The sequence below is a fragment of the Sesamum indicum genome, linkage group LG7, assembly GCF_026168435.1.
Source record: "Sesamum indicum cultivar Baizhima isolate 11 linkage group LG7, ASM2616843v1, whole genome shotgun sequence".
Lineage (NCBI taxonomy): Eukaryota > Viridiplantae > Streptophyta > Magnoliopsida > Lamiales > Pedaliaceae > Sesamum > Sesamum indicum.
The window spans coordinates 6,400,717-6,426,739 of NC_142663.1; the positions used below are offsets into that span (position 1 = coordinate 6,400,717).

Here is a 26,023-nt window from a genome sequence, read left to right on the forward strand (position 1 = left end):
AAATAAACGTTACAGATATTAAATATAATTTTTTTAAATTATATAAAATTTATGTATGATTATACTAAACTTAAAAAAAGAATATCATAATTACTCTTAAAATTTAATATATTGTATTGTACTTTATATATATATATGTGATGATTTGTTCGTACAAAATATTTGAAATTGTAATAGAATAAGTGATCAATATCAGAAATTATAATTCAAGTCAGGTTTGGTCGAATTTAAATTAATTTAAATATAAGAGTGCAATATATTTATAATATGATTGGACTATGATTCAAGAAAGTGATCAATTATATCCCATCTATTTTGTAATTGATTTGGTTGGATAAATACTTAGATAAGAATTTTTTATTGACACAATTTATACTATATAAAAAAGAAAATTCTATTTTCATTCACAAAAAGTGATTATTTACACTACGACACTGATTTTTTAAATTATAAAAAATATCATTATGTATCTTCAACCACCCCTATTCTAATGATTCTACTCATTTATATGATTTATACTAATTATCTATACTAATATGAAAATTCCACTTACACGATTTTTTTTTATGTCGATAATATCTAGAAATTAATTTTGTTTTATTTTTAATATAATATATTAATTTATATAATTTTGTTTTTATTTATAGTATATTTTAGAATATAAATAATTAATTCAGACAGTTGCCGTCATCCAACGGAGAGACGCAATTGTACTATCCAAAATGGACGGTGAATATTTTGAGGGCGAGAAAAACACCAGCTCAGCACGTAGCAGTACTCCATAATAATCAATCAATCACCTAACGTTTTTGCTCCACCTACACACACGCACAAATTGTCGATTTGATTCCAAATGGGCTCTGACCAAATTGAAGCGAATTCAACTTTAACAATTGAAGAAAAAAGATATATATTTTCACTATAGAATCAAAACAGGAATAGGAGGATACGGACAAGCACACCCCCTACAAACTGCAAGATTTTCTTGAAAAGCGCTGCGGAAGTGTGCTAGCAGCACAACACACACACAGAGAGAAAGATGGCTGATGATATTCCATGTTGCGAGAGCAAGTTTTTTCTGTTTGTGCTGATAATCATAGGGCTGGTGGCCTTTGCTGGCCTCATGGCTGGTCTGACTCTTGGCCTCATGTCTCTTGGCCTTGTAGACCTTGAAGTTCTCAGCAAATCTGGCCGCCCCCAAGATCGCATACATGCCTGTACTGTGTTATACTCTCTTTTATTCCCTTTTTTTTTTCAGTAGAATTTATTAGTTTTTGTGAGTTTGATGATTTGGGTTTCTGGAATCTTTTCTGTTTTATCACTCACTTTGGAGGTTGGTGTTTTGGTTTTCTTATGGTTTTCTTGGGTTGTTTTTGGAGCAGAATCTTAGGTTTGATGATTTGGGCTTTTGTAGACTGTCTGTGTTAAGTTGCTCACTTGGATTTCTTGATTGGATGTTGTTTGATTGATTTGGTTTGCTTTATTTTTCAGATACATTTGATGTTGCCTTCTTCTTGAACATGTTAATTGCAATTACTGCATGCTTGTATGAGTAGTGAGTGCTGCTAGAGGAGGATCAAGAACTCAAGTTGAATTTAGCACTCCTAGATTGATGGGCTTAGTTGATTAATTGTTCACCCATCAGTACTTGATGTTGCCTGCACTTTCTGCCATGATCTTGGGATGTAAAGATATTTATTTGCTTTCCAATTTGTTCCTCTGGAAGGGGTTGAGGGTGGAGTGTAGTTACATCAGTGCTGCTTCAGAATAATGCCATACGTGTCATGTTTCTTTTTCTATTGTTTGTCTCTTCTTCTACAGGCTTTTGTTGAAAAATTATATTATTTAGTACTTCCCGTTTAGTGTTTTCAAGTTTTGTTCTCTAAAGTTAATTGTTATATTGAGCGGGCGGCAAACGCAAAAGGAGGTGGTGTTGGAGCTGTCTAGTGACTAGGACTTCCGAAAATAGCATGTTTTATGATTTCTAAATGAATTGACACTCTTATCTAGTTTCTTCTCTAACCATTTTATTTTTGGACCTTCCGTTAGGATAACAGTAAGCCTGTTGATGTCAACTTGTGTATAAGTGTTCATGTTTGCATTCTTTTTTTCTTTATTTTCATAGGAATATGGACAAATAAAGTGATCATATTCATTTTTTCGCAGCTAAAATACTTCCGGTGGTGAAAAATCAACATCTTTTGCTTTGCACACTCTTGATTGGCAACTCTCTGGCGATGGAGGTCTGTTGAGCATCGGTTATTTGATGCCCTTCGCGTGCGTGATTACAATTCTATGGTCTTTTACTGTGTAGCTTACCAAACTCTATGACCGTCTTTTGCTTGTAGTCACTTCCCATATTCTTGGACAAGCTTGTGCCTCCATGGGCAGCAATTCTGGTTTCGGTCACACTCATCCTCATGTTTGGTGAGGTGGTCAATCTGCTACCAAACTGCAGCAGAATTGGATTTTTGTGGTCTTTTTTTCTTGCATAATTTTCATCCTACTTATTGCAGATATTGCCTCAAGCAATCTGTACTCGCTATGGATTAACTGTTGGAGCAACTACGGCACCATTTGTTCGCCTTCTTCTTTGGCTGTTCTTCCCGGTCGCTTATCCAATTAGCAAGGTAAATGAAATGAAAGTTTGCTGTTCATTATGTTGTCTGCTCTTATGACATAGTTTGTCTTATGTGATATGGTCGTTCTATCAGTTATGTATTTCCTTTTTTCAACCACTTTACTAGATTCCGTAAAAGAACACGACAAAATTTATACATATATGTCATCAATAACCAGGTTTCCACGAATTTGCCCATTTCTTGACTGGATGGCGAGTTATTTCTTAAAGCCATGCTGCATGAATCAGAAACTTCATCATCTCTTTTCCTCAGATTACTGTAATCACTAAAAAGATCCTATCTTATGCCTTTCTGATTCAAAGGACCTTTTTGCTTGTAGTTTCTGGATTGGATGCTCGGTAAGGGGCATGCTGCACTATTACGTAGAGCTGAGCTGAAAACTTTTGTTGATTTCCATGGCAATGAGGTAAACTATTCAGTCATTGAGTTCTGCAATTTGGTTTTCTGGAAGATGATGCATTAGTCTTACTTTGAAGGGTAACTTTTTGACATACCTTTTTCGGTGATAGGCTGGGAAAGGTGGGGATCTGACGCATGATGAAACGACAATAATTGCTGGTGCACTGGAATTGACTGAGAAGACTGCAAAAGATGCCATGACTCCTATAGCGAAGGCATTTTCTCTTGATCTGGACGGAACTCTTAATTTGTGCGTTTATTGTTTGCTATTAGATTTAATTAATATCCCTACAACTATGTATAGTTTCCAACCCTTAAATAATCTCCCATTTCTCTATCCATATACAGGGAGACATTGAATGCTATAATGACAATGGGCCATAGTAGAGTTCCTGTTTACTATAAAAATCCAAACAATATCATTGGACTCATATTGGTAAGTCTATATTCTTCTTGACGGCAAATGCAATATTGGCGTTTTGTTACTTCTATTATCTGGATTGATCATAGAATCTTGATAATGTCATCAGAACCTTTTCGTTTCCATATACATTTACAGCATGTGATCTGCATTGTTTCAACCGGAATCTGATCTGTCTTTACACATGTAGGTTAAAAATCTTCTGGCAGTTGATCCTGATGATTCAGTTCCTCTAAGAAAAATGTTAATAAGGAAAATTCCTCGGTAAGGATAAACTTTTGTTTTTATCTTCCATTACCATTTTTAACATAAAAAAACCCTTGATACTTGAAGACACCAAAATGGCTTCAATTGAGAGCATTAGTCTGATATCCTCAGATGACATGATAGTGATAATTGGTTCTGCTTTTATAAGCTGTTCCATAATTTGCATGGATTAAAGACAATGGAAATCAGAGATGATCGCCTAGAAATATTGTTATCTTAATGCCGATCTGCTCTTCATCTTTTTGTTAATTATATGGCTTCCCAATGTCAGAGTTTACTTTAATGCTTGTTAATTTTTTGTATGAAGTATTTCTGGCCTTCTATTCTCCATGGTAATCTTGTGCGTCGGAGATTGTGAAATTAATGACTATAACAGTAAATCTCAATTCGTTTTCCAGATTTTTACATTGGCCATTTGTTGTTGCTGGGTGCCTCTTTCCATTAATATAATTGCGGAAGAAAAAGGAAAATCCAGGAGAACAATTTGTCCTCACAATAGCTGTTTACCATCCACTAATTAATTTCTTATCAAAATGTTTGTTCGGTCACAGTTCGGAAGAGCACTCCGACAGATTAGTTCCATCAAATATGTAAAACTTGGTGCTAGAGGACATGCTAGTTTGTCTTTTCTTAATAACTGCACACCGAACTCATTTTGTATTTGCATCCTCTCTCTGTTCATTCACACCCCTCCAATTCAAAGTTAGCTAATTTCTCATGCATTTCCTTGTATGATTTCAGGGTCTCAGAAAACATGCCCCTTTATGATATTCTGAATGAATTCCAGAAGGGTCACAGCCACCTTGCTGTTGTCTATAAGGATTCAAAACAAACGAAAGAGACATTGCAGAAAACTAAAGAAGGTATAGACATTGAGAAGCCATGCTTATACAGCAGGATTTATATATTTTCTTTTATAGTTGTGTGGAGGGAGGGGTAGTTAAAAGAAATTAACCTCCCATTATTTCCTTGATTTTTCTGGTGTAACACGATCGATTGAAGTTATTTATTTCTCTTTGAGTACGTTGCCAACAGAAAGTCACATTCATTTCTGGTTTTCACTTACTGAAACCTTCAAGTATTTTGTATGAGCATTCCTTTTATCAAGTAGGACTTGAGTTTCACATCTCCCATCATTTTTGTTCTCCTACTTTCGCTTCTCGTAAAGATTCAAATGTGTTTGTTTTTACCGACATGCATCAGTTTACTAGATAATTTATGCCCTGTTGCAGATAATCAGAACTTTGCAATAAAATCCATCTCAAATGAATCTGACTCCATCTTCAATAAGGCTGATGATCAAGTGAAGAAAAGTCCTCCATCTACTCCTGCTTTCAAGAAGAGACACAGGGGCTGTTCGTTTTGTATTTTGGATTTGGATACCTCTCCGATTCCTGAGTTTTCACCTGATCAAGAAGTAGTTGGTGTTATTACCATGGAAGATGTCATTGAGGAACTTCTTCAGGTACTCCTACATTCGAGTTAATCTCTTGAGAAAAAGCAGCTAACTCTTCCAAACTCCTTTCTCATTTTTGTCAATTATTAAGAAAAATGGCGTGGTTTTTTTACTCCCCTTGTTTTTCAAGAACAATTTGCCCCATGCTAACGTAATGCGAATATTAAATAATATCTCATGAACAGTTCTACTAAGTATGAGTACTCCTCTTTAGCAGATAAAACTGTCAGACACCTATTGTTAGTAATCTTTGCTTCGGCTCACCTATTTCTATCGCTACCTTTGCTTCTTGTGGCAGGAGGAGATACTGGACGAAACAGATGAATATGTGAACATACATAACAGGTAAAATTCTTTCTTCCATGTTAATCTCTGAAATAAAATTGTTTGAATCTTGCAAACATGTGAAAAATGTGAGTCAGAGGCCGAAACATATGCAGAAGCTTCTCTGCAAAAATGTTGGGAGACCGCTAGACTGAGCTGTTTAGTGTAAAGCAAGTTTGACACTAGACTGAAAATGTAAAACTGATGGGCAGAAACCAAATAAAATAATCGGATGTTTCTCTTTTGCAGGATAAAGATTAACATGAATGCTTCTCAGGATAAGGCTCCTCAGTTAAACTCCATTCAAGCTTTACCTCCAACTTCAGCACCTCCTCTTCAATCAGTTGCTTCCAGTACTCCACAATAGCACCGACCGCTACATCAACACATATACATGTCGGTGTGGTTCTAAAATGGGCTCGATCCAATTTAGCCGTTCACCATCAGATCATAGCGTGATTAGTGATCTTGATCAAGGCCCTATTAAGTCCGTCCACCGTTTAATGACCTGCACATATAGTTCCCAAAGACAATTTGTAAAGAGTCTCATAAGTTCCAGTAGTTCGGATCGGTTATTTCCTGGTAATGTGATAGTTAAATCAACTCTAAATCCAGAACTTAGTCTTAATGACTTTATTGCTGTAGAGGTAAACAGTGGCCTGGCTGGATTCAAGTTTAAGCTGTTGAGCAGCCAAGAATGTGCTGATGTTGTTGCTTGAAGTTGCACTGTAGAGCTTTCATCAAGAATCTATGTCAACCTCATGCTGCAGTTCGGCTAAGCCAATATGTCAAAGTTTTCATTTGGGTAAATTATATTGATAGTCCTTGAAGTTAGGTTTAATTACACAAATATTTCATGTGTTTCATAACATTACAGTACACTTCTTGAGGGGTTTTGCCTTTAAATAAGAGCTGTACTTATAATTATAATTACAACCTGAAGTCCTTATGGGATGTATTTATAATCTTGCAAATGTTAGGAGGGTTTGTGTAATTAGGTCTAACTTAAGGGGTGAGAATGTAATTTATCCTATATGAATATACATACTATTTCGGACGATAATTATTTGGAAAATTTCTTGAAAGTTTGGAAATTAGTCAATCTTATGAAATATAATAGCTCGTCTAAAGAAAACTTTCATAGCGTTTTTGATATGCGGAAAATGGTGGTGTTGAATGTAAATGCTTGCTGTCAAGTCAATCAAAGTACTGCTTGTTTGGAGCTTGAATTAACTTTTAAAAAGGTTGTTATTAGAAATTAATTAGCTTTGAATGGCCAGTTTTCTGATGCATCAATTGCAAGTAATAGTTGTGTTTGAGATTTAAGAGAGAAACGAGCACACTTTAAACAATGGCATAAAAACCCTTCCCACATGTTAGTCACAGCTGACAGGCCATGGACTCGGACAGAGCTCTCTCCACCTTCTTCTAGCAATATATGTATTAACAATGTCCGAACTGAAATGCAAGAACCTTAGCCCAACGCTGATTTTTAGTGGTCTGGTTAGTGATGAGAATGACATCGCAAACCGTTTTTGTAGTGATCAATCCTAAATAAAAACTTGTGCTCTCCTCCTTTTCTCTCTTTATCCACGAGTGCCTTTTTAAATTCTTGATGATTATGTCTATAAGGCATACTTACACTCCCCTCCCATGAGACTTGGTGTAATTATATGTAAATTTTCTGTAATTTGGAAAATTGCTTCTAGCACTCCTGATGTTTGTTTTCGTCTAACAAATAAGTCCCTCCATTAGTCAAAATTTATCAGATTTGTTGATATTAACAAAAAAATTGAATAAAAATTGACATTTACCCTTAATTGATTTATTACTGACTTATTGCAGGTAAAATATTTTTTTTCTGATTAAACTATTTTTATAATAGTGAAAATATACCACCGCTCATGCATTAATGCATGAAAAAGTATGAAGGTAATTTGATCATAAAAATATGCAATAAATCAGTAATAAGTCAATCGGAGGTAATCATAGATCTTTTTTCATTTCTTTTTGTTAATATTAACAAATTCGGTAAATTTTTACTAACGGGAGGACTTATTTGTTAGACGAAAATAAATATCAAAGTGCTAAGTATAATTTTTCAAACCACATGAAGTTTATATGTAATTACATCAAACCTCGGGGAAGAGGCGTGTAATTATCCCTATCTATAAAGAATTAGCATTTTCAAAAATATTTGAGGTTGGATAGATGGGGCCTTCAATTACCAAACAGCCCTTCCAAAAAGATCACTTTTCTAACTTTATTCCATCATGGGTTCATCGAAAATTTGTCATTCTTTGAAGGGTGGTCTAAGATTTAACATCAGTTAATTAACTTAATTTAAATGCATCAGAAGGGACATCCCCCAAATGTGGGCTTTTTGTGCTTCAAAATTCTGCTTCTGGATCTTCCTTCACTTCTACTTCTTTACAGTTATAACTTCATTTTCTTGTTATTGCTCCAGTTGCCTCCAGGTGGTTTTACTTCAGCTGAGCTAATCTTTCACTGTTTTTAAGTCTTTATTTTTGGCTGAAACTTGATTTGAAGTTGATATCTTGGGAGGAAATTCTTGGGGTTAGAGAGAGAAAGATATGGCTATAGCAAGATTTGGGCGCCAAGTGAAGCGCTCTTATCAGTCGTATGGGTTCTGCGTGAAGTTGTCAGCAGTTGTAATCTTGGGCCTGTGTTTTGTACTTGTGTGGTCTCTGTTTTCAAATTTTTCAGTGACTTCTCAAAGGGAAAGTTTTGATGATATTGCTGAGCCAGTACCTGCATCGAATTGGAAAGTCAGTGATTTTCAAACTCATTCTAACAAGATTGAACCGAAGAAAGGCCAAGAAAGTGATGACCGGAGATTTAGGTCTGGATTGGATGACAAAGACAAGAAAATTAATAATGGGTCTGTGCCATTGAAGCCTGAGAAAAAGCCAGAAAACTTGAATGCTAAAGCTTCTGGGAAAAGTGGTGATGGAAATACAAAGTTGCCGGAAAAGGGGGGTGAAAAGGAAAATCAAGAAAATGAGGGATCTGAGGTGGAGGAGGTAATTAAAGAAAAGGAGGACAATGAAGGGAATGATAAAGAAGGTGAAGATGTGGATAGTGATGTCAATGCAAATGAGACTGTGGAAAGAAATGTTGATTTGATTGATACAGATGACTTGGATCAGGAAGCTGTTGATGAAGATGATGGAGGATTGAGGAACAGAAAGAAGAAGAAGAAATTGGGTCCAGTATTTGATCCTAAAGTACAATATACGTGGAAATTATGCAACACAAGGAGCAAGCAGAACTACATTCCTTGCATTGATATTGAATCTGCCACGGGAAGATTGCTGAGTTACCGGCATCACGAAAGGAGTTGCCCTAGATCAGCTGTTATGTGTCTTGTTCCCCTTCCCCATGATGGTTACGGGGATCCAGTGCGCTGGCCTGAAAGCAAAACAAAGGTGGTATTCATGACTTTATCTTGGATACTTGATTAATTAGATCTCATATATGGTTGATTCTAAGTTTCTTGCAGATATTGTATCAAAATGTGGCACATCCAAAATTAGCTGCATATATTAAGGCACAGGATTGGTTGGTAGAATCTGGAGAATATCTCACTTTTCCACAGAATCAGTCTGTATTCAAGGGTGGAATTCAGCACTATCTAGACTCCATAGAAGAGGTGAACCCTACTTCTGGTTTGACATAGTATAATATTTTGTCCTCTTGTAAGTAAAAAAGTTAATATCTATCTCTAAAACAAAATATATGCTTCTGCTTAATTCTTTGAGTGAAGGGGTAAACTTGATGCAAAAGAACTTGCCAACACTAATTTGAAGCTTTATGACAAAAGGATGATCTTGAAATTTGTCAAATTTGTTTTTACTGAATTGAGTTATAAGTTGCTCCATGATGCCATATTGCTATGCGTTTTTGTTTGAATAATCCATAATTGCTGTATTATTTGCATCTAAATTTACAACAGCATGTCTTATTGATTGCCATCCTTCTCACACATGGCATCTTGCATATTTGATGTTTGTGGAATTCGGTGGCTTGTAGATGGTACCAGACATTGAATGGGGAAAAAACATTCGCATTGTTCTAGATATGGGATGTAAAGATTCGAGCTTTGGAGCTTCTCTACTTGAGAAGGATGTCTTCACACTTACACTCGGCTTGAAAGATGACCTAGTGGACCTAGCACAAGTTGCCCTTGAGCGTGGATTCCCTGCAGTAGTTAGCCCTTTTGCAACTCGAAGGCTTCCTTTTCCAAGTGGAGTCTTCGATGCAATTCATTGCAGTGAATGCAGTGTTTCTTGGCATTCAAATGGTTTGCATCACTATAGACTGCTTCTTAGTCATCCTTTCTTTTGCCTATATACCATTGTGAGCTTTAAATTCAGAAAGATGTTAAAATTTGAATTCATTTCAGGTGGTAAACTTATCCTTGAGATGAATAGGATACTGAGACCTGGAGGGTATTTCATTTTATCAACAAAGCATAACAGTATTGAAGCTGAAGAAGGTTTGCTGTCTAAATTTCCATGAGTGCGAACACTTTCACATTGTTGTGTTTGTTTGTGTTGACAGATCAAAGTTTCTCATGAAAATAACTGTAAGAATAGCTCTGCCCTGCGTGTTCGCTCTTTCCTTCATTAATGATCTGATAGGCTGTAAATTCTTGATTCATTACTTGAAAACATGTGACTGGGTCCTCAGATTTTTATAACATTTCCTGGAGTTTTAATTGCACAAACTAATGATACATACTCCCTTTCTTTGCACTTACAGTATTAGCTTCAGAACTTGCTTTTATATTTATCAGCAGGTTTCGAATTCCTCTAGTACTTATTTCTGATGCTGGGTATACCCAGCAATGGAAATTGGAGAAAAGAGATCATGATTTTTTCAAGCATGTTAGCAACTCTTATTCAATGAAATATTTAGTTCTAAGTTCCAAAACGAACATGATTTGACCTCAGCTCGTTGATCTCTAGAATTTTGTACCATTGGTCTTGCCATGTAAGGATGTGAACATCTTTCCTACATCCATTTTCCAGCTTGGTCCACATTGACGGTATCGATTTGTTGGAACATCCTAGCTGATAAAACCGATGAGGTTAGTGACATAGGTGTCAAGATATATCAAAAGCCAGAAATGAATGACATATATGAACTGAGACGAAAGAAAGTACCACCTCTCTGCAAGGAAAATGAGAACCCCGATGCTGCCTGGTGAGTATTGCTTTCTCCCTCCCATGATTAACTAGACTGCCAAAATTTTCTCCTGCTGCTGATTGAAACTACTATAACATCCCGCTGTTTACATTACACAAGTTTGTGATGGAGAACTTTACATTCAGCAGCACAACATAAGTGATGTAGAGGATATTAATGCAACTATGCAGAATATGTGGGAAGATGCTAGATAAACACTTTACTTGAGAGGCTTTGCTAGCAATGGTTCAGCATACTTGGTTTTATTGGTTTAAGTTATTCTGCAAACCAAGACTGTTCATCATCCTAGGTCTAATGTCATTCATTCCCTAATCTACTGAGAATTTGGAGCTCTGTCAGTTGCCTGAACTTCTCTTGTAGTTTCCATTACTTACAACTTCCGGCAATTAAGTGTTGCAGTTTTGCACTAACTTGCTGGCTGAGAGCTTTACTATTGATAAAACTGTGTATAAATGTGTCTGACTGGCATTTTTTATGCATCCTCAGATAACAATTTTAAGGTTGGTTTGCGGCTGATATAATTACCATTCAAGCTCGGATATAAGTAGCTTTATCCACATGTAATTAATACTGAAGCTTCTGCACAATGTTCACTGTTTAACATGCTAGTTCATCTCGTCAATAACCTGGAGTTCCTCTGAACTCCATCTTGTCAATCTTAAGCTATGAAAAGAACTGAATAACCAATTTATTTGATTCTGTGATTGTCTCTTAGTCGCTGAAAATGCCACGTTGGACCATAATTTGGCCACGATATATGCTGTATTTTCATACAAAGGGCCTACCAAAGTATTGAATTAATTTGCGACGATTGATGTTTCATCAGTGTGAATTAACCCCATGGTTTTTCATCTGTCTACTTTTACATCACTTGTTACAGGTATATTCCACTGAAAACTTGTCTGCACACCATTCCGGAAGCCATTGAACAACGTGGGACTGAGTGGCCTGCAGAATGGCCAAAGAGGCTTCATACCTTTCCCGACTGGATGAACAACAGAGAGAAATTGATTGCCGACACTAAGCACTGGAAAGCTATTGTGAACAATTCTTATCTAATAGGAATGGGCATCGATTGGTCGACTATCAGGAATGTAATGGACATGAAAGCCATAAGTGGAGGGTGAGCTACTCAAATAATTATATCATTCTACTACTCTATTTGCATTTGAGGCCAACATTCTCCCAACCCTCTTTTGCGATTATCAATACACAGAACCAAAACAAAAAAATTAGAGGAAGAGACGACAAGAATAAATAAGAAGGTGATTTCATATCAACTGAACAGAAAATGTATTGCAAAGAATGCTTATATATTCTGTGTTTCTGTGTTGGTTGTTCTCTTAACACTTTATATGGCAATAATTGATCACTGAAGTGCACACACTCGTAACTTTCTTGATACTTGTACAGATTTGCAGCTGCACTTTTGGACCAGAAGGTTTGGGTTATGAACGTGGTCCCAGTTCATGCACCAGATACACTTCCCATAATTTTTGAACGTGGGCTTGTCGGCATTTACCATGACTGGTGTGAATCTTTCGGTACTTACCCAAGGTCTTATGACCTTCTCCATGCTGATCATCTCTTCTCAAGGCTTAAGAACAGGTACTGAGGAAATTTTCTAACTTCATTTGTTTCCTCATCAGTAAGCGTCGAGTGGTTCTTTCACTACTACCGAAATGTTACTCATCTCATTCTTTTTCAGATGTAAGCAGCCCATAGTGATTGTTGTCGAGATGGACCGCATACTAAGGCCTGGAGGTTGGGCAATTGTTCGCGACAAAGTAGAAATTCTTAATCCTCTAGAAGAAATCTTGAGAAGCCTCCACTGGGAAATCAGAATGACTTTTGCACAAGATAAGGAAGGCATCCTATGCGCCCAGAAAACCATGTGGCGGCCCTGATTGTGTTATCACAGCTAGCATTGTACATTTTCTATCTTATTGATAATACTTGACCACGTATACGAAGGAAGGGTAAATCTCCCCATTCCTCTCAAACCAATTTTGCAATAACTTTGTTCTTGAGTTTTTCTCGTTTTCATTGTATTCTTTTCTGAACTCGAATAGATGATTACTCGACCGAGGCTGTTGTACACTAACTTCTGGAGTCACTGTTGCATATTATTGAAAGGAGAAACTGAATTTTGTATAGCAAGATTTGTGTCTTCTTCATTCATGCATTCATACAACTTTGGTCTTTCTCTTGTCTGTAAAGCTTGTGAATTGTGAGCGCTCCAGTTTCAAAATCCATTGATACCTCTCCTTTGACAGAATACAATATGAAGATTGTTCAATAAAATGGTCAAGAAAGTTTTGAGGCAGAGATTACTTGAAAAATGATTATAGTTGAAAGGATAGGACTCTTTCTAAAAAAATCGATAAAAAACAATTACATATAGCAAAGTTGAGAAAAAAAAAAAAAAAAGTTTTGGCAAAGCGTAAAATCATTCATAATTCACATGATGTCCATTTCTTTCTTCTTTTTTTTTTTTTTTGAGATAAATTTTTATTACAACACAATATCCAATAAAATAAACTCACATTAAATAATATAAATATTCATATATTTTGTAAATTCAAACCTATTATCACAAACTTATTTACGAGAGACTGCTAGAATAAGACATTATCGTGAAATGTGAGTTATTCATGTTCCATGCACTTCATCAGAGAGCATTGACATGCAAACTTTGGGTTTTCACAAAATTTGTGCTTTCGCCGCTATTGCGAAACGCGCTTCTTAGAAAACACCAGCTAAAACGGAATTGCAAAAACCCCTCACCGGCAGGGACTGAGGGATTCAAAAACCTCAGGATTAGCAGTCCTCACTCGATTCTCCCCTGATTCCGCGAACACTTTGGAATCAATTCCCAACGATGTACCCATCACTTCCCCCTACCCGCCTCACTCTCCTCACCCTCCTCTCCGCCACGGCCACCTTCTACTTCCTGTACAAATCGCGCCACCGCCACAGCCGCCTCCTCACGCGCCTCTGCCAAGCCGTCACAGGACCAGGTTTGCGATGCGGGAACCCTGCTTCTTATAAAAGAGGGAAACTTTTGTTCCTATCGCAAACCGACACTTCCAAGAACCTAGCGCAGCGTCTCCATGCGCTCTTAACCCTCAACGATCTTCCCTTTGATCTTGTTGATCCCAAGGACTATGAGCCTGAGGATTTATGTAAAGAATCTCTTGTTTTGATTGTTGCTTCCACTTGGGAAAATGGTGGGGCCCCTGAAAATGGAGTCTTTTTGGTAAATTGGTTAACGGAGAGCGCTGATGATTTTAGGGTTGGGGCCCTGGTGCTGAAGGAATGTAAATATGCCGTTTTTGGGGTGGGGAGCAGGAGTTATGGTGAAACGTATAATGCTGTGGCCAGGGGTGTTTCAGTGAAGTTGCGGAAGCTCGGGGCGAGTGAGCTGGTGGAGTTGGGGGAGGGGGATGTGGATGAGGCGGATTTGGATGAGGTGTTTGATCTGTGGAGTAAGAAGGTTGTTGGGGTTTTGAAGGATAAATTAGGAGAGAATGGGCAGCATTTTGAAAATTATGGGGTTGAGTGTGAAAGTGAAGGTGAAGGTGAGTTTAGTGAGGAAGACGATGATGAGGATGCAGAGAATGGTGGTGATTCAGCCATCGTTGATCTCGAGGACATTGCAGGAAAAGGTCCTTCAAGAAGATCAGTTGTGGCAACTAAGGCTAATGGAAAAGTAAATGGTGAGGTATTAAATGGGGAGAAAGAAATGGTGACGCCAGTGTTAAGGGCAAATTTAGAGAAGCAGGTAAACTTTTAGAATTTCCGTTTTCTATTTCCGAAGCTCTACTGGAGGTGGTGCTGTGAATGCATTAAGCTGTGTTTATTGGTGACTTTAAAAATAATTGGTGGTTTCCATATTTCTTTTGATATCTTTTCAAATATAAAAATCAAATCTTCTTAGATTATATGTGTCTGATCATGTATGTTATGTCATATGACGTACTTTCATTTTTCTATTTTGCTCCCAAGTTAGAAACAATTAGAATTAGTCCACTCTGTTTACTACTCGTTCCCGGCTTTCATGTGCTGTAGTTTACTTGCTGAATGTGATGCGATGAATATTGTCTTTGGACTTTGTACTCCATGGATTCGTATAGATGGCCAACCTTAATGATGTCTGTTATCATGCTTCTGGTTCATCGCATCTTCATCTTATAAAGTTATCCTTGGATCGAACCAAATTCTATAGCTTTGAGCATTGACTTCTTGTAGTTATACCTAATATTTGTTCTGTCACTAGTAACTTTTATCATTTATCAATAATTTCTTTCTCATTCTCAAGACAATAACACCATCTGGATGCAATGCCCCATAATCTGATTACTGTCAAACAACTAATGAACACCTATGATGATTGAAAAACAAACAGTTCTCTTCTTATATTGACTGATTGTCTTAACTAGCTAATGTTCTTGGCAGGGGTATAAAATCATTGGTTCTCACAGTGGGGTTAAACTCTGTAGATGGACCAAGTCCCAGCTTAGAGGGCGTGGAGGTTGTTATAAGCACTCTTTTTATGGCATTGAGAGTCACAGGTATGGTTTATCTTGCTTGTGTTTTAAGCTTTAGAGAATTGAACATTGAGGACTTCGACAAATTTGGACGGTATTTACATCTTCTAATGTAAAATTTTCTATTGTGGTCCCAATTGATCACCTGCAAAGTCATAGCTATCAGATCTATAATGTCTTAGTTATTCGATTTTCTGGAGTTTCAAAATCAACTTCATTGATAGAACTTCCTGTCAGGGAGAAAAAAAAGGTTTTAAGAGTTGCATCTTCTGTTAAGTCCAGAGGAGTCAGCGTAGTTATGCAAATATGATGGCAGCTGTATAAGTGTTTGCTGTATTCCATTTTCGTATGGCTGACTTCTATTAGTTTAATAAATATTTCCCTTCTTCTGTATATATAACTTGGAATTTTACATTTCTCAAGGTGCATGGAAACCACCCCAAGTTTAGCATGTGCAAATAAATGTGTGTTTTGTTGGAGACATCACACAAATCCTGTCGGCAAAAGCTGGAAATGGAAGATGGATGATCCATTGGTGATCGTTGACACTGCCATTGAACTACATACAAAGATGATACGTCAGATGAAAGGAGTTCCAGGTAGGTCTGATGAGTTTTATTAGTTTAATTGTTTAGATGTCCTAATTGTTTGGACACTTTAGTATATGGTTCTCTGGTTTCAGCCTTCAGTTTGGTTCCAGGTGATCACAATAATTCACGTTTGCTTAATAATTATATCTTTCCCCCTTACCATACTATTTTGCTCTTTGAGGCTTTGAGTTATCTGACTGCATTCTCTGATGATTGACTAGACATTTCTAATATCCACAGGGGTGAAGGCAGAGCGTTTATCTGAGGGTCTTTCTCCTAGACATTGTGCTTTGTCACTTGTTGGTGAACCTATCATGTATCCGGAGATCAATGCTCTCGTAGATGAGCTACACCGAAGGCGGATCTCAACTTTTCTCGTGACAAATGCACAGTTCCCTGAAAGAATTAAGATGCTTAAACCTATCACACAGGTCTTGACTTTACTTGTTTTCTGGTGTCAATTAGTTGTACGAAGAATTTTAAAGTCTGGAGTATGAGGTGAACATCTCTCTATTTCGATCATGCAGTTGTATGTGAGCGTAGATGCTGCTACAAAGGATAGCTTGAAGGCAATTGACAGACCACTCTTTGGGGACTTTTGGGAGAGATTTATTGTAAGTGGCTTTCGTATTCAGAGTTATTTTACTATAATGAATGTCATAGTTGAGGTATTGCCAAATTACTTTCAGGATTCTTTAAAATCTCTGAGGGAGAAGCAACAGCGAACTGTGTATCGCTTGACACTGGTTAAAGGATGGAATACGGAAGATGTGGATGCCTATTCTAGCTTATTTGATGTTGGAAGTCCTGATTTCATTGAAATCAAAGGGGTGACATATTGTGGATCGTAAGATTTGCTTGCCTACTTTTTAGTTTCAATTTTTACCTTATATCTTAACTTATGGTGCACTAATTTCACAACATCTGAGTTCTGTTACAGGTCAGCAACTTCAAAGTTAACGATGGAGAATGTACCCTGGCATTCTGATGTAAAAGAGTTTTCAGAAGCCTTGGCTCAAAAGAGCAATGGAATGTATGAGGTTGCTTGTGAGCACGTGCACTCATGTTGTGTTCTTCTGGCTAAAGTGGACAAATTTAAAGTCAATGGCCAATGGTATACGTGGATAGACTATGACAAGTTCCACGACCTGGTTTGTAATTTCCTTGCGTTTGTTTAAAGATAGTAAACCATCGATTCTATTAGTGTTGTCGTTTGATGAAATTTTTTTGAATTTTTAACTGAAGGTGTCGGCTGGGGAACCTTTTACCAGTAAGGATTACATGGCTCCTACACCATCTTGGGCAGTCTATGGAGCAGAAGAAGGCGGCTTCGATCCACTGCAATCTCGTTTTAGGAAAGAGCGGCACCACAAATCGTCACGCTAAGCAGGTCTGCTTTGAATGTAGCGTAGATGAGAATCGTCTTATTGGCTCAAACAGCCAACAATTTTGTCTTCAATTTTGGTTCAGGATGCGATGTGGTAATGTAGGTTCCGTAAAATTTCTTCTCCTCTCTCTTGGTGCATTGTAGCTTCCTTGAATAACTAAGTTATTCGACAGCCATTCATGGTTCACATTCCTCCCTCAAGAAGGGGAACGACCGAATTGGTATAGAAAAGGTATCTAGAGTATGCACTCTGCGGCAGTTGTCTGTTTTAAATACATTGTTTCAAGTACACTCTTGCTGGTAGATATGGTGTACAGCAACATTCGGGTCCTGGGATATGCCTATTCTGCTCAATAGTAAGGTTGAGGTTTCAAAACTCACTCGTCATTGGACAACAGTTTCAGATTTGAGCCCTCGTAATGTCTCTAGTTTGTAGTTTATTGTCTTATTATTTTGTTCGTTAGAATATGTTTGAGCGAATCTTATGATGTAGTTGATCGTTTTATTAAAATGTCGGAAGCTGGACAGTCAATAATATCATTCATCATCAAATTTAATGGGATAAAACAGTGAACTCAACCTTATCTTTACATCAATCTAACCAAACCCGAAATCGAAGGACTGACTTCTGCTACCCCTCCCCCTCCACTAAAAATTATAATAACATCCAGCACACAAACAAAATTCCAGAAAGAGAGAAACAGACATCACCAATATTCAAACCAAAAATAAGGAATGTTAATCTTCATCACCATTCACTTTTCCTCTTTTCTTTCTTTTGGCATAACAAAAGTCAATAATTGACACCAATCCCAACCCCATATTCCCATCTCCTAATCCCTACCATCATCATCCATCATCTGTACAATTCAAACAAAAAACAAGAACCACAAAACATCAAACTGAGTGATCAATATCAGCTGCTCTTCCTGGGCTTGCTGCTCTTCCTCCTACCTCTACTGCTCCTCCTCAGACCCTCCTGCTGCTGCTTCACCGACTCCCCTTCTTCCCCCTTTGAGCCCATCGTTTCTTCTTCAATTTCCTCTACTTTTTTCTCCTCATCTCCTTCCCCACCACTTGTTGCTTTCTTGGAACCGCCGCCGCCGCCGCCCACCAGTTCTTCTTCCTCTTCCTCGTCAACTTTCTGAATTACTTTCCGGGGCCTCCCTCTTTTCCTCGGCGTCTGTCTCTGTACTGCTAATTCTGTCGATGACGATTCTGCTGCTATTGCTACAGATGATACCTCCTTTGTCCTCTTCATCTTCTTCCCCATCATCACTTGTACGAACTGCTTCTAAATTCAACTACAGAAAAGCTGCCATCTTAGCAGCTTAATAGACTCAGCTCGTTTGCTACTCGTATGCATATATGTATGTATATGCATGTGAAGAAAAGCTGATTAAAATAAGCAGAAGCTGTGTGTGTGTGTGTGTGTGTGTTTGCTTTTCCACTTCTCAGCAGGACTTTGTCGATGTTGATGAGTTTTTAGCAGAGAAAAAGACAGCGGTGGAGGGAAGAATATGAGGTGGAAGTCAAGTGTTGATGATGATGAAAAACAGGGTGGCTAAGACTTTCTCTCTAATTATGGTTAAGAATGTGTATGTAATGGGGTAAAATTCACTTTTGGCCCCCCAAGTTTTCGATTTAATTTCAAATTAGTCCCCCTTTTTTCAATTATTTTTCACTTAACCCTTTCCACAATTTTCATGCACCATTTTCCAGCCAAAATGCCTTTTATTTATTTTTTATTCTCCAAGTCGTTTGTCCCGATTCTAATTTAGGATAAATTATAATAGACATTTCTAAAATTTATTGTAATAATAAATATCGTTTCATTATTTGAAACATTATAAATATTTCTTGAAATTAATGACCGACTAACAAATATTTATCTACAATAGACTATCATAAAAGAGTACTTGTTAGGTAGATATTAATTTTAAGAGGATATTTATAATTTTTTAAATAATGGGAGTATTTATAATTATATATAAAAAAAAAACTCTATAGAGCTCGTTTAATAATGGTTCGGGTAGTGGTTCCAATTCCATTGTGCTGTGTCAGGGTTTGGCCACTCGTATCTGCTTCCTGGTGGCCTTTGTGTGGGTAATTTTGGAGGTTGCTGCAACACATGAATCGTTCCATCTGTCGTAAATTAAAATGTTCAGTGGATCGAATTGATACAAATCAACCCAACAAAAAGGTGGATTTGATCAGCTCAGGCTCGACTAGAATCGAATTGGTTCTGATTGGTCCCAAGTATGGCCCTGGACTGCCTATCAGTCCGGGTGGGTCGAAACTCGATTACAACATACTCGGGTAAATTATACCTACACTTTTTTGATAAATTACGCTGACTTCCTTTTAGGAATCATACTTATAAAAAAAATTAAAAAAAGAAGGTATTTGTATAATTTAACCGTATTATCTTACTGAAGATATTGTGTGAATAAATATTTTAAAAATAATTAATTATTTTTTTATTATTTGTATTTTTTCAATAAATACATAAGAAGTATATTACTCAGTGAAAAGAGGAAACAAATGTTTTAGCAGTATTTTTTTTTCAATTGATTTGGGAAATAAAATTGAACTAGAATTTCAAGAATTGAACCGAATTATAAATAAAGAATTCTAAATCTTGAAAAAATTATAGAAATTGATTGAAATAAACCCTCAAGCTACGACAAGTAAATCTCATGCTCTAAATATATCGAATAATTTTTTTTTTCCTACTCGAAAATCTTTGCTAACATTAATAGAAATCACACGTGGATTTGTGTCATATTTTGATATTTATATTTTTCATAAGTATTTTAATATTTGAATACTGGACCCATATCCTTTCTACATTTTGATACTTATCCTAATAATAATATCTAAAAGGAAAAATAATTGAAAAAGTAAAAGTAAAAAATTGTGGTGGAGTGGGATTATTTATTTTTCCTAATAAATTTATGAAATTATTTGTGGATGAAATTACAGTGTTGTATGTTTGATCCCAACAATTTTTAAGTCATCAAACCTGTTCTTCATCTATTGTCTTCAAATCCTACAACCATAGCCAAAAGTCATCACTGCCTAGATTAGGGGTGGCAAATGGACGGGTTGATTTGGGTTATTGATTAAATTTGAAATTAATGGGTTCAGAAAAGATTGGATCGAAAAAAAGTCGAGTTGGGACGGTGGTAATAATAGATTGGACCCTTTTAAAATCCATCATCAATTCATATAAAATTTATCGTAAACTCATATAAGACACATAATGTAATAAAGTTTAATTAAATTCAAACCACTTAAACCCATATTGAACTCCTCGATTATATTATATAATTAAAAACCCATATCTTTCATGAATTATATTATATAATTAAAAATGAAACATGAAGAACCATTTAAGAGCCATTAGAACTAATGTAGGAACTATAATCTATTTAAATAAGATTATATTCAACCCATATTAAAAAAGATATTAAATCCAACTCAAAGCTAGACAGGATTGGGTTGAAAATCATGCATAGTGTTTGGTTTTATTCTTGGCCCATATTCGAGATTTGCCAAAACATAGATAATATTTGTCTTGATTTGTTTTGAAAGTTTTGGTAGTGTTTTGAAATAGTGCCTCATTTGTTTTTAGGAAAAATAAGTCTACATTAATTATAAGCCCTACAACTAAAAAAATTATATACATACTCATACATATGTATGAATATATATAAAAGAGACATGAATTGATAATGAACAATAGTTTTTGTTTCCCACTAAACAACATCAAACATACCATACTTATTTTATATTACCTCAAAAAATAAATTCAAACATACACACTATTCTAACACATACTTATTTATCTTTATTTTCCTCTCTCTATCTCCACATAACACACCAAGATAAAGTAAAAATGAAACCAAATATAGTGATGGGTTTCCACCCATATTCCGAACCCTTAAGGTAGACATCAGTTGTATATCTTTATTGGCAAGTCCGGAAAAATTGGTGTAAGGATAAGATCAAGGCAGTAAATATGTGAACGACGTAATATAATTGTAATCAATTTACTTTACACAGTCTCTCAAACTATAAATTGAAGGGATAATTACACTCTCCTCCCGTAACGTTTAGTGTAACTATACGTAAACCTCTTATGGTTTGAAAAATTACTTTCAAAATTTACTTTCGCCTAATAAATTAATCTCTTTATTAATCAAACCTCAAGATTATAATATATAATTTTCCAAACTAGAGTATACAGGTAATTACACAAATTGTAAGCCATGGGGGTAGTCTGGACATGTTTGGAGTTATGCACTGAAACAAGAATCAGTACTGATTTTTCATAAGTTTTTGCTGATTAGGAGTGGAGTCCTAAACATCACTTTCACTTTCAGTGTAATGGAAGACACCGACCTTGGAAATTGTAAATCGCAAAGGATAAGGTCAGATTTACGCCCACCCTCTTCATCAACGTATCTACACGCCAATAATTATATATTAGAGGTGCCGACCTGATAAATTCGAGTCTTATTAAATATATAATTACTTATTTATAAATTTATTTTATTATTTTTAATTATATAGATATAGTTCTTCATTTATTATAATATTAATGTAATTATATAACTACAGTTCAAAAAATTATCTGTGTTAAATGTTATTTTTATAAATTAAACACGTATTATTATAAAAAATAAAAAAATAAAATATATTTGCGTTTGTCCTAATAAAACTGTATTTTATAAAAAAATTCTAGTACATTTTTATTTTTTGAACTTTAAGAAAAGTCCAATCTTTTCTGCTTATAAATGTTCCTAAAAGCAGAAAAGTCGAAAGTTGCATGAGAAATAACACTTAGATTAGATATTAAAAAATCAATTAACAACCTAAAAATAAAAGGAGACATCGAAGAGTTTATATCCATCTACAATCGATTCGGATTTTTGCACACATGGTGTAAGTTTACTGAATAAAGTAAAAAATAAAATAAAATTTGCATTAATTTATGAACATAATATATGTATGTTAAATAAAATAAAAAATAAAATAAAATTTATAATAAAAAATTTAATACTACGTGCAATAGAGCATTGATAATGGATTCTATTTTTTTTTTTTTTTTGCATGTATATGACTACTGTCCCCACTTCAGTTCCGTAAACCTGTTTCCAATTCTGTAAAACAAGTCAACAATGAAATAAACAATTTCAAGATTTTTTGTGGGGCTGTTAATATAAAAAACAGTGTCCTCAGATTCAGTCAATTCTGGATTTTTCTTCACAGTTGCATTGCAAATGCTCAGCTGAAGACTGAGCCATAGAAATTAAAGCAGCCTATTTTGTGTTACATCTGTGGTTGATTGTTGACATAAATACAAAGAAAGGGGTCTCTGTATTTGATTTTGGCCACAAGAACTTGGTGGGTTGAGAGCGAAAGCTCCCGTCTTGAAGCAGGAAAGCAATCTGAGAGATCGTACGCTGATTGTGTTCCATTTCTTGGAAATTTTGAGGAAAGATCCTAGATAGTGATTTTCTGGCTGCCCAGCGAATCTTTTTCTGAAAAAAATGTGAGTGCAGCAGGCTGTGGATGCAAGATTTCTTGGTATAAGTCTTTTATCAGGAAGTTCCAAGTTTCTTGCCATGTAAACGCTTTGGTCTTTTGTGTTTGTTTTGGGTTTTTGTCTTGTTCTTTATTCGTTTGAGTTTCTTGAGTTGGGTGGCTGGATTCTTGACGTGTGTGTATTTCTAGTCAGTGCCGGCCCATTCTCTCTCTCTCTCTCTCATTTGCTTGGGAGAAGAGAGATGATGAGGAAGGATTGCAGCTAGTTTTTGTGGGACTTTTTGGGTATGTTTCTTGGTTCTTGTTGTTATAATTAGTAGGAATTTCCACTTCCTCTTCAGTTAGTTTGTTTTTCCTTTCCATCAGGAGTGTTTTGTAGGATCTCATAAGGGAAAATTTAGGTGCTCTATAGCCTTTTTATATAGGTCTGCCTAATGTTTCACCAGAGTAATTGTTTGCTTTTTATAAATATTTGTTGATTTCAGCCCTAAATTTTAGTTCTTCACTGATGCTGAGCTACAATTCTTTGCAATTTTATTTATGTATTATTTTTCAGGGGTGATAAGAACCCTAAGATTGAATTTGTTTTGGCAGGAGTTAGTATTAATAGGTCCCTCTTTCTTTATTTAGGAACTAGTCCTGGTAGTAGTGATCCTATCTTCCCCTTGTGTCAAGGTTTTCTTACAATCTGGTAGTATCAGCTCAGATTTCTCTTACAGATGACAGTTTCTCAAGTAGAGGAAATAGATTTTTCTATGAAGTTTTGGGAGATAGTCATGGCCTTGAGTTCTTGATTTTCTTTGTAATAATCAGAGTTTCGGCGATTGTTAGATACCTCTAGTTTGTGCAACATGTTTATGTTTGTAATCTACCCCTATAACCGATCATTTCAAAGAATTTACCTGTTCTGGTCTTTTAAACATTGGTTATCATGCTTATACAGATCAGGGTTCGTCAGCTTCGTTCATCTAGGTGCATCGATGCCCTTAAAGAAATCTGGTGGAAAATAAGCTCCTGAAGATGGAGAATTCTTACGACTTCCATGGCAACGGAAATCTAACCAATCCAGGCCTACAGATTATCAGGCACCCGTTGTACCAATCATCTGGCAGGTTTTCTGTGCCTTGGTTCGACATAAGAGTGTTCTATGTGAGAATCAGCAATTTTATGGTTGATGATTCGACCCCAGAATGTCTCACACTCAACCACATCCCTCTGAACCCAGACACAATCCTTGAAGTGAATGGACTGAGATGTTCGATAGATTCCGAAGGAATGTCTTGTATTCTTAGACGTGATCGGGTTGACAAGAAATCGGAAGAGGCTACATTTGTGAGTACAGATAGTGTAAGATTAACGGGCACTGTGAAATTCGAGGTATTCGATAAAGAAGACCTCATAATCTCCGGGGTTTTAGAAATGTCAAGTACCAATGGTTGTGTCGGGGAATCATGTAGTGTGGGCAGGAGGTGGAGCATGAATTGTGAATCCGTAATTAATTCCAGCACGGGATTTCTGAAAGGAAAACAAATAACCGGGTCAGAGTCCTCATCCCCTACAATTGAAGTTTATGTAGCAGGATGCTTCTCGGGAACTCCGATCATATTAACCAAGACATTGCAACTTAGTCACCGGAAGAAGCACAGAAGGGGTAAGCTAGATTCGATTCCAGAATATGATGCTTCTGAAACGGATGAAGACGTTGCAGCTGGGGGTGATCTACAGGTAATACATAATATATGCTGTTGTTTTTTTTTACATTTGCTTCATGTAGCAAATGATATTGTTAGAACCGACTTCCGCTGCACTCTCTGCATTAGTCTCAGATTTTATCTACATGTTGAACAAAATAAGGTTGCTGGTTCGAATAAATGCTGGTTTATAAGAGATTGTTGTCAGTTTTAGTGGTTATCCAAATAAGTCCAGTTTCCGGCTCCATGGAACAAATTATCAGCATCAGACTCACTCAGGGTAGTCTCATCGTCCCACCGTGGTTGACGGCCTTTCCCTCCGTTGAAACATGTTCCATGCAACGATAAGAGCATTACTGTGTGAATCCTAGGCTAGCAGTAGAATCTTATCCTAGGCATGTCAATGTTGACGCCTCACGTTCTTTAGTACTGGTTCCTTGATTCATCTCTTAGGACTCAGACATCTAAACATGATTTTCAGCCTCTCAAATATGGTTGGCATTATAACTTTTCTCGCTCTGCATGTGCTTCGAGATCATGTATTTGTGTACACATCTAAAGAGTTGCTTTTCACTTTCTTCAGGTTGCTGAATACAGATATTATAAACCAGAGAACGAAAAAGACTATGACAATCTATACTGGGGACGAACAGAATATATGGACGGTGAAGATGGTGAGCTCTCGTGGTTCAACGCTGGGGTCAGAGTCGGTCTTGGGATTGGCCTCGGGGTCTGCCTTGGGGTCGGAGTTGGAGTCGGCTTGCTGGTCCGTACTTACCAGAAGACCGCCCGGACATTTAAAAGACGGCTTTTCTAGTCGGTAATCCCATCGTCTTCTTCTCATTCCAATTTAGATACAGACATTCATCAGTACACAGCATTCTTTAGGTGCAATTTTCTGTGTGTGTGTTTCTGAAAGAAAAGAAAGGAGACAGCTTTTTTCTTTATTCTGGGAGAGTTTTGATAGATTGAGGTTGTTTGCAGGAGAGTGTGTGATTGAAAATAGTTGTATTATGTGCAAATATGTTTTTGACTGCAATCCTCTGTACATAACATGTTTCTATCTCTTTATAGATGTCTGAGTGTTTCACACATGAATTGCTGATGCTTTCTTTGATTTATAGTATTTAGGGATAATTGCATTTACGCCCCTGACCTTTGGTTCGTTTGTATAAATCACCATTGTCGTTTGGATAATTACTCGTACACCGTCCAAAAATATCGGCAATATTTACACAAACCACCCCTATTTTTTGAAAATTACACATACACCTCCTCGTTACACAAACTAACCCTATCTTTTTGTTGTCAAAAGTGTTTTTTATAATTATACAAAAGGTAGAAGTAGTTTATGTAAACAGACCATAAGTCGTGGAATGTAAATGTAAATATTAAGGTTAGACCTTTAGAGTGATTATTATTGTTGACAAAATGTGGATTGTATCCAACACTGTAGCAAACTATAATATCCGAAAATATATCAAATGATAATTTTGAAATTATTATTAAAA

General features: G+C 36.3%; 4 protein-coding genes across 7 annotated transcripts; all 4 read left to right on the forward strand.

Annotated features, from left to right (window-relative positions):
* Window positions 1-807: 807 nt before the first annotated feature.
* Window positions 808-6,445, forward strand: LOC105166142 (methyltransferase, putative (DUF21)). The gene is made up of 12 exons (XM_011085385.3): window positions 808-1,217; window positions 2,167-2,243; window positions 2,349-2,432; window positions 2,517-2,630; window positions 2,962-3,048; window positions 3,152-3,291; window positions 3,390-3,477; window positions 3,653-3,726; window positions 4,471-4,592; window positions 4,962-5,194; window positions 5,484-5,530; window positions 5,759-6,445. Exons 1-12 carry the CDS (start codon window positions 1,040-1,042, stop codon window positions 5,874-5,876), a joined length of 1,362 nt encoding a protein of 453 aa, XP_011083687.1. The 5' UTR covers window positions 808-1,039; the 3' UTR covers window positions 5,877-6,445.
* A 1,365-nt stretch (window positions 6,446-7,810) lies between these two features.
* On the forward strand, window positions 7,811-12,901 carry LOC105166141 (S-adenosyl-L-methionine-dependent methyltransferases superfamily protein). Its single transcript, XM_011085383.3, has 8 exons — window positions 7,811-8,958; window positions 9,033-9,182; window positions 9,563-9,833; window positions 9,936-10,028; window positions 10,564-10,738; window positions 11,622-11,864; window positions 12,155-12,349; window positions 12,450-12,901. Exons 1-8 carry the CDS (start codon window positions 8,104-8,106, stop codon window positions 12,646-12,648), a joined length of 2,181 nt encoding a protein of 726 aa, XP_011083685.2. The 5' UTR covers window positions 7,811-8,103; the 3' UTR covers window positions 12,649-12,901.
* A 561-nt stretch (window positions 12,902-13,462) lies between these two features.
* Window positions 13,463-17,648, forward strand: LOC105166143 (flavodoxin family protein / radical SAM domain-containing protein). The gene is made up of 8 exons (XM_011085386.3): window positions 13,463-14,525; window positions 15,200-15,315; window positions 15,715-15,890; window positions 16,122-16,312; window positions 16,409-16,495; window positions 16,571-16,728; window positions 16,822-17,032; window positions 17,127-17,648. Exons 1-8 carry the CDS (start codon window positions 13,623-13,625, stop codon window positions 17,265-17,267), a joined length of 1,983 nt encoding a protein of 660 aa, XP_011083688.1. The 5' UTR covers window positions 13,463-13,622; the 3' UTR covers window positions 17,268-17,648.
* A 4,863-nt stretch (window positions 17,649-22,511) lies between these two features.
* Window positions 22,512-25,606, forward strand: LOC105166146 (uncharacterized protein At1g01500). Of its 4 annotated transcripts, none has more exons than XM_088882970.1 (3): window positions 22,512-22,903; window positions 23,765-24,546; window positions 25,096-25,606. In XM_088882970.1, the coding sequence occupies exons 2-3, from the start codon at window positions 23,842-23,844 to the stop codon at window positions 25,327-25,329; spliced, it is 939 nt and encodes a 312-aa protein (XP_088739096.1). In that variant the 5' UTR covers window positions 22,512-22,903; window positions 23,765-23,841; the 3' UTR covers window positions 25,330-25,606. The 4 variants fall into 4 exon arrangements, with proteins under 4 accessions (XP_088739096.1, XP_088739093.1, XP_088739095.1 ...); XM_088882967.1 differs by having other exon boundaries at window positions 22,512-22,863; XM_088882969.1 differs by having other exon boundaries at window positions 22,512-22,828.
* The last annotated feature ends 417 nt before the right edge of the window (window positions 25,607-26,023 follow it).